General features: G+C 35.7%; 1 protein-coding gene across 3 annotated transcripts; it reads left to right on the top strand.

Moving 5' to 3' along the window:
* Positions 1,989 to 6,397, top strand: LOC107624459. 3 transcript variants are annotated; one of them, XM_021113667.1, is made up of 6 exons: positions 1,989 to 2,504; positions 2,918 to 3,181; positions 4,186 to 4,285; positions 4,368 to 4,451; positions 5,818 to 5,871; positions 6,209 to 6,397. In XM_021113667.1, the coding sequence occupies exons 1-6, from the start codon at positions 2,002 to 2,004 to the stop codon at positions 6,332 to 6,334; spliced, it is 1,131 nt and encodes a 376-aa protein (XP_020969326.1). In that variant the 5' UTR covers positions 1,989 to 2,001; the 3' UTR covers positions 6,335 to 6,397. The 3 variants fall into 3 exon arrangements, with proteins under 3 accessions (XP_020969326.1, XP_020969327.1, XP_020969328.1); XM_021113668.1 differs by lacking the exon at positions 5,818 to 5,871; XM_021113669.1 differs by lacking the exons at positions 5,818 to 5,871; positions 6,209 to 6,397 and adding an exon at positions 4,565 to 4,949.

The raw sequence follows: 8,051 nt of genomic DNA, 5'->3' as shown, positions 1-8,051 counted from the left end.
CTACCTTGTATAATGGAGCTTTATGCAAGGTTGTACATATTATGTTTTGTACTTGTCATGTCTACGCGTTTTAGTTATTGTGTGTGAACACATCACGCTTTGTAATTCCGCTTTATGTGATTTTGAGCTTTTATTTTCTTCATCGGGAAGAGAGAGAGTGTAAGAACCAAAATTAATTAAAATGATAATAAAAATATAATGTAATTGTCCGAAATAGGGTTGAAAATGATAAGAAATATTAAAATAGAAAATTTAATCAAGAAAATAGAATTTAGTGTAAAAACCTGATTTATCGCGTAAAAATGTGTACCAACTCTAATTGGGTCGGCACTGTGAGTAAGAAAACAAATTAAATTATGAGCGAATAAATTATAAAATTGAATTTTATTAATTTAGAAAAATAAAAATAATTTAGAATAAAAAATTAGACAATAATTTTAAAGGTTTTTTTTCTGAAATTAGACCAAACGAACCTAAGACACTAAACGGTTGGATCGGGCCCAAGTCCAACATATATAAATACCAATTAAGGAGCTTTCAGCTCATTTTACCAAGGAAACAAAGAAAGGGGCGCTGAGTTGAGAGGAAAAGAGAAGAGGATTTTGTTCTATTCATCTCCTTGTTCTTTTGCTCGTAACTTGAGCTACGGAGCTCCGATTTGTGTGTTGTTTGTGACCATGCAAAACTCTCATCAATCCCGTCATTTCTACCTAAACAAAGTTAGTAAGAACTCGAAATCAATGCTCTAATTTTCTACCCTAATAGTTTTGCATTTATGGGTATTATTTTTTAGTAGATTCTGTGATTTTGATTATTTATGGGTGATCTAACATTAGATTATTCTTGAATTTTGTTCAATATACCATTAGGTAAGGTAAGAATTCACTTAGTCCTTGTGTTTAGTTGATTATTGTGAACCCTAAGTTGATTTTAGTGAAATTGCATGGTATTAGATTGAATTGATGTTGTAAGAAGTTGATTTGACAAATTGGAGGCTTGGAGAGCTTGTGAAAGATGTCATATTTGGCGATTTTGCGTTGCATGAGAATCAACCAAAGTATAATTTCAGTTTCCTCTAGTTAATATGTAATGTTTCGTGAAACTTAAGCTAGTCGACTTTAAGATAGGATTGAATTGATTGTTGAGGATTTTGTTGTTGATTATTGTGGTTGGTAAATATTGATGATAAAATTGATGGTTGATATTGATGAGAGTGTATAGTTGTTATTGTTGTTGATGAATATTGAGGATAATATAGAGTCTTGGATATGTGTGGTATATGAGTTGTGATGGAGATTGAATGAGTTGCATGTGTTGGTTATGATTGATGATTATTCATGAAGGTGATGTTGATGTGGATTAATGAAAATTGAGGAGTTTGATGTGATTTAGGTTGAATTTGGAGTTGTTAAATGGGTTGATTGAGGTTAGAATTAAATGGTTTAGATGGTTGAATAGTTAAGGAATGTATGGTATGGATTCTTGAGTTGTTTTGGTATTGTTTGGATTGTGAGTAAATTGGTTTGATTTGAGAGATTTGGTATTGTTGAGGTTTTGGTAAAATTGGTAAATTCTTGTTTTTAACTAACTTCAGTGGACTCACTATAAGAAAAAAGGCCTATGGCCACGCTTTTTTTTGCCAAGCTTTAAAAGCGTGGCCAAAAGTGGTCAATGGCCACACTTTTACGAGGGTGGCAATTAATTAGAGATTTGGCCACATTTTTTCTTGCTACGCTTAAAAAGCGTGGCAAAAGGGGTCTATGGCCACGCTTTTGTAAGGGTGGCAATTAAGCTGAGATATGGCCACGTTTTTTTTGCCACGCTTCAAAAGCATGGCCATAGATAGAAACAGGGACATTTTGAAAGCGTGGCAATAGAATTTCGTTATAGTGACATTTTAAAAGCGTGGCCGTTTCTTACAACTCTTTTGGCACGCTTCAAAAGCGTGGCCAAAAGGTCCTCGTACAAAATAAAACGCTCCATTTTACTTCCTCATTCAAAATGCTGCTTATCTCTTTCATCATTCAAAACCCCTTTTCTCTTCAAAGAACCCAGAAGGCCAGAACCCTAAAAGCTTCGAAGAACCCCAGTCCTCACCCCAGCACTCCGTCGTCACTCTCTCTTTTGGCACTCCCACCATCGCTGCTCCTTCGGCGGTGGTTCTCTCTGGTGGTGACTCCCTCGTCGCACACCGTCCGTCGCAAGCTTTCCGTCGCAAGTCTCTCTGGTGGTGACTTCCTCCGAGTTCACTCGGTCGACTCGGAGCAGCCTCTGGACCCTGAATCCATCTTCTCCGAGAACGATGAAGATTCGAGCCCTAAATTCAGGGGGCGAAGAGGTGTTCTCCACTTGTTCCGGAGCTCCTCTCATTCCTCAATCCCAAGCCCTAGCTCTGGCTCTTCTCTTGTCTTCATTCTCACCGTTCCCAATCACCTCTCCTTCGATGACCTCATTCGCTGGTGCGGGCCCCACCTCCACCATCTCCACCGCCTCCTCTTCATCAGGTACCGTTTCTTCTCCGCAAACGTTTGTTGCTTTCTTTGCATATTTCTTTCATTGAAATCCCAAAATCGTGATTTGACATGTGTAGTAATGATGGAATGGAAAATCGCTACAGTGTGCTGATTGAACTTAGTTTATCCAGCGTGCATCTATTAAAATTGTACTTTGACATAGAGTGCATACTATGCTATAATATTAGAAGCAAATGAAACTATTTTAGAAGCTAACAATATAAATGTTGTGAACTAAGTTGAAAAAATATACTGTAATGAGATAGATAGATTTCCCAAAAGTTTCAATATTTCATTGTCTTTTCCTTTTTAGATTTTTCCCTAACACAAACACCATCTGGAAGCTGATCAAGACCAGAATTTTCTTTATATTGTTGAGAAGATTTTGTGGTGTGATTTTTCAGGGTAGGTATAGGTGAAATAAAGAAGATGGCTTTTCCAGGAGCAAATGAATCCATGTCAGGAGCAAGTTCACCACAGAGAAAGATGGGAAGGGGTAAGATTGAGATCAAGAGGATTGAGAACACTACAAATCGCCAAGTAACCTTTTGCAAGCACAGAAATGGTCTTCTCAAGAAAGCATATGAGTTATCTGTGCTTTGTGATGCTGAGGTTGCTCTTATAGTTTTCTCCAGCCGTGGTCGCCTTTATGAATATGCCAATAACAGGTAGAAATTATTTTCACCATCATTCTTCCTTTTTTTGTGACATTTTTTCTTCCAAAGTTTCTTAGTTCTTTTTGTTCAGCTAAAAATTATGATTCTGGGGTTCTTAGATTTTTGTTCCTGCAAATAGATCTTGTGAAGGATTTGATTTTGGAGAACAAGAAAAATCACAATCATTTTCTTTTTTTTTTTTTGTGATTCAGTTCTAGAGATATAGAGGTTTTATTTTTCCTCTTTGTATCTCTGTTGTTCTGCAAACAAGAAGTTCCACTTGTCTTTCTTTACTTCTTATTTTGACTTTTTCCTTTCTATATGAGCCCTTTTTTTTAATTTATGTTTATATATATTTTTATGTTTTTCTTTCTGCTTATGATAATTTTTCTTAGCTCTTGGTTTGTTAGATATATAGATCTGGTGCAATAGATAGAAATAGAAGCCAATTGGGGTTGTTGTAAGGATTTTCAGGCCTGTGAGATCAGCCACTTCCAACACACCCCCTAACTCCCTCTTCCATTCTTGTTCATTTTTTTCTGTTTCCTTTTTTCCTCTTTCTTTCTTTCCCCTTCCATTATTATTCTACCCTACTCTCTCTTTAATGTTTCTCTCTCTTTCTTTCTTTCTCTTGTCACCTTGTTGTAGGGTGTGTCTTCTTTCTTTCTCTATTTTTCTTCCCCCCTTTGAATTTTTATCCTTTTTCATGTTATGGGGTTTTTTATTTGAGGTTAAAGTTTGGAATTTTAGATCCTCAAATTGAAGTTGATGAGCAAGTTTTGAAATTTAGAAGCTTCTCTCAAATGGGGTTTACTCAAAATGGGTGGTTGGGGGGTGTTAACGTTTGTGGGGTAAAGTTTAGACTTTTGATTCATGCAGTTGAAATTTGAAGCCAAGTTTTGGAATTTAGAAGCTTCTCTCAAATGGGTCTTTCTCAAAATTGGCTTTATTATTATTGTTGGACTTTTTGGTTGGTGTTTTGAATTAAGCTGATTTAGATTTTTGTAAATGAACAGATGCATTCCCTACAGATACAAGAATAATGGAACACATGACAAAGAAATAGAGGTTCTTGTGATTAGTGCTCCGAAGGGCAAAGGAATGCAGTTCCCAAAGGTAATTTTCTCCACAACTTGTCCTATTGTTAAAGCACATGCTACAATTTTTTGGTTAATTGTGCAACCTTTTTATGTTCCAGATAGAAGTGGAATACTCACTACACTTTGCGAGCACTCCTTTCAATCCCCTTGGTGTTTTAAAGTGGACATACTTGTCTTGCCAGGTAAGCAATGTTTTTCATTTCTTCATCTTGTTTCCATTTTGTATTGAAGTTCTTATTTTGGCTAGTTTAGGCAATTCTATTGTCACAAAATGTTACTTTCTGAAAAATCTCAGGAAGGAAGCACCTTACTATATGCCTTCTATATCTCAGCATGTATGATTTTAGAAATAGAGTGACCTCATATGAACATAAAGTTTCAACACTACTTTTGCAGTTTGATTGTTCTGTGTTGTATTTGCTATTATTATGTGGGAATTTCTGGTACCAACAGCTGTTTCTGGTTTTATTGCAAGTGACATGAAAGGATTATAATGTTGTCTGATAATTATTTCTGAAGGGCTTATGATCATAATAAAAAATTAAAAATTAGTTATGACTAGTATTATTTCAAGTCTTATTATTTAATTTTGTTGAACTTAGTTCATAAAAAGACTTAGATGTATAATATTATTCTGATTTAGAGAAGGTATAATTTGTGTGTTGAGATTTTAAACACTAACTTTTTCTACACAATACTTAATTTATTATCATTTTCAAATTTTAATATATTTTTTATTAAATTTATATATTTACTCTGTTTATTCTGTTGCATTAGATTTTAAGTAGAAATCTCAATTCAAATCACCTTGAAGAGGAACATTTGGACGAAAAATTTATATGCATCAAGATTTGTGTATATCTTATGTTTGTGTATACTTTTTTATTTTTGGTATTAAAATGATGGATAAAAAGTAAAAAAAAAAATCTTATATATAATAGAGAAGGCTTACACGAGTGATATACTAAAGAATAATACAAATATAATTTCTCTGACATTATAACAAAAAACAAAAATAATAAAACTATGCAACCCTTATTTTGTCCTACATTAGTATAGAACATTATCATTTTTTTAGAATTGATTCCCATCTCCCCTCCCCCCGGCCCCAAAAACAAAATCATTAGTCCTTGAAATCTGTTAGAGGACAAAGCAATTACTAATATAATAATTGCAAAAAGTATTACATTTCCACTTTGTATTGAAGTTGAGGCAGTATGTTTGTTCTATAAAAACTCTTGAATGTGCTGTGTTTATGCTGAAGCTAACTTGGACAGATAGCCTGAAATAGAAACATGCATATCTGGGTCTGATATAATCTTGCTCGCTGTGATTAATTAACACTGGCCTGCTTGCATGAACCACTTTACAATTTAATAGATATACTGTCTTGTAGACATAGTTCCACATCATCATTTGATAGGATAGCATTTTAATTTTCTAACAACACTAAGTCTCCATTGTTATTACTTATTAGCACCACTGTTTCTGAGTATATTTCCCATTTCAATACATGGTTAGTGATTCATTGTTATTTCTCAAAAACAGATTTTGGATGAATACAACCGTCTTCTAACATCTCAGTTGGAAACTCAAAGACAAGTAAGTTGACACTGATGCTCCTGAAACTCATTCTCTGGGATATTTTAATAACTATGGGAAACAGTCTCTGCTTTGGATGTATGAACTATAGACTATATTATATCATCAAGGTTGACTGGAACTACTTGTTCCTGACATATCATTAGAAGTATTATAATTACAGGAGTGGTTAGAATTTAAGGGTACTGAACCTACATGCTTTGGTTTATGATAAATGCTTTAGGATTATAGCTAACGTTAAATAATGATTCCCTCCATGTGATGATTTTTTGATGCAATAATATTGCTGATGATGTATGACTGAACTCGGATTCTCTTTGTGTCGTTGTTATTGTAGTATTATGAATCTTTGCTGGCAGAGGCAAAAAGCAAAGTGGACAGTTCTGTCTTTGAAGCAGTGGAGAAAGCTGTAACTTCTGGATTGCAGGACATCCAAGATAAACTGGAAAAGTGTACAGAATAGAGAAATGGTGTTGCTGAGGTGAGGAAGGAAGTTTGAGGGCTAAAGGAAGGAGGAACAGCAAGGGTTTAAGTTCTATTGTTCCTGTATTTTTCTTTAGTTTTTAGTTTTGGAATTTGAACTCAAAGAGATTTATTTTGTATTTGAGTATTAGTTTTCTAATGTATAAAACAATTATAGCAAAAATTGTCACTAATAACCATGGTTCTAAAAACCGAACCGGACCGGCCGGTTCAACCGGGTTAATTGAGAACCGGTCAAATGATCTGTTCGGTTGATTCCAAAATCCGACTAGCAAAAAACCGGCCAGAAAATCGGCCAAATTGGCGGTTAACCGGTGAACTGCCAGAATCGGCCGGGTTTTTTAAGGGTTTCCGGTTCATGGCTACACTCAAAACGTCGCCATTTTTAGTCATATATATGACAAAAACACCCTGAAGATTGAAACCCTAGCCGCTATCTCTTACCATCATCCCACCTCTCTCTTCCTCTCTGAAATTTGATCTCTGGAGAAGTATCTAGCCCCAAACCCCCTTAGAAGTCACAACCACCATCCTCCCTCTGTTTCTCACTTTCTCTGGCTCAAAGGTGAACCCAACCCTAATCCTTTTTCCACAGCAACACCCAGCCACCATCTACTCTTCATCGCCGAACTCTTCTCCTCAGCGGGAGGGTGCTGTCGTCGCTCAACGTTCATCTTTGCCTCGCCCTAATTCTCGTCGTCTGCTCGTGGTTGCTCGATCCTCGTCTCCGGCGACGTTCCTCCCTCACTGTCATCTTGGCTCCTCCCTCGCCAGATCTGCTCGGAGCTACTGTTTGCATTGCCATCTCTGCCCTGGTCATCAATCCCGCCTCTGTCTTCGTCGTTGTCAGCCGCTCTGAACTTGTGTCTCTGTCATCGTGCCATCACCGCCAGAAGTGGTCTCTACAGATCGGCCCTCTTCTCGCCGTCGCCGTGCTCGGAGCTCTTCTCACCGTCGCATCTCTCTCTCTTCAAGCTCTCTGTATCTCTCCCACGGTTGCTTACTCACAGTAACAACCCTTGCTTTCACCTTCATCCTCCTACAGTTGTTGAAGTCCACTGTCCTTCTGACTGAGTTAATTTTTCTAGCTTTGAGTTAATTTTTCTGAAATAATTTTGTTGATTGTTGATGGTTTTTTGTTAACTTTTTTTTGTCGATTTCTGATTTCATTGTCCAATTGTAATGGATTTTAACTTCTGAATTTGTCTTCTGAAATTTTGGATGTAATTGTTAAAAGTTGATTGTGTTATGAAATTGCATGTATCTTTTAATTTCTGAGTTTGTCTTTTGAATTTCTGGATGTAATTGTTAAATGTTGATTGTGTTTTGAAATTGCATGTAACTTTTAACTTCTGAGTTTCCTTCTAAATTTCTGGATGTAATTGTTAAATGTTATTGTGTTCTGAAATTGCATGTATGTTGGTTTGTTGATGTGATTAAAAATTGTATAAATTTTTGTTAATAATTCATATTTAGTTGTTGATTGTATTTAATTTGTGCAAGTTTGTGTTTGTGATGGTTGCTGATTATAAAAATTTTATTTTATATTTAATTAAACCGGTTGAACTCCGGTTGAACTTCGGTTGAACCGTTGAACCGTTAAACCAGTCACCTTACTGGTTCATTGACCGGTTCATTTTTCGAAACCTTGCTAATAATTGTTTGATTTGTCTTGTAATAAAAATTGTATATTATAT

Source organism: Arachis ipaensis, chromosome B10 (assembly GCF_000816755.2).
Source record: "Arachis ipaensis cultivar K30076 chromosome B10, Araip1.1, whole genome shotgun sequence".
NCBI classification, from domain to species: Eukaryota; Viridiplantae; Streptophyta; class Magnoliopsida; order Fabales; family Fabaceae; genus Arachis; species Arachis ipaensis.
This window is presented reverse-complemented; position numbering and strand designations above follow the sequence as displayed.

Excerpts from the sequence above, each read along its gene's own strand:
- LOC107624459 (XM_021113667.1), top strand. The coding sequence starts at position 2,002 with ATGCTGCTTATCTCTTTCATCATTCAAAACCCCTTTTCTCTTCAAAGA. Across the intron at positions 3,182-4,185 it reads TATGAATATGCCAATAACAG|ATGCATTCCCTACAGATACA; the intron begins GTAGAAATTATT and ends GTAAATGAACAG. Across the intron at positions 4,286-4,367 it reads AAGGAATGCAGTTCCCAAAG|ATAGAAGTGGAATACTCACT; the intron begins GTAATTTTCTCC and ends TTTATGTTCCAG.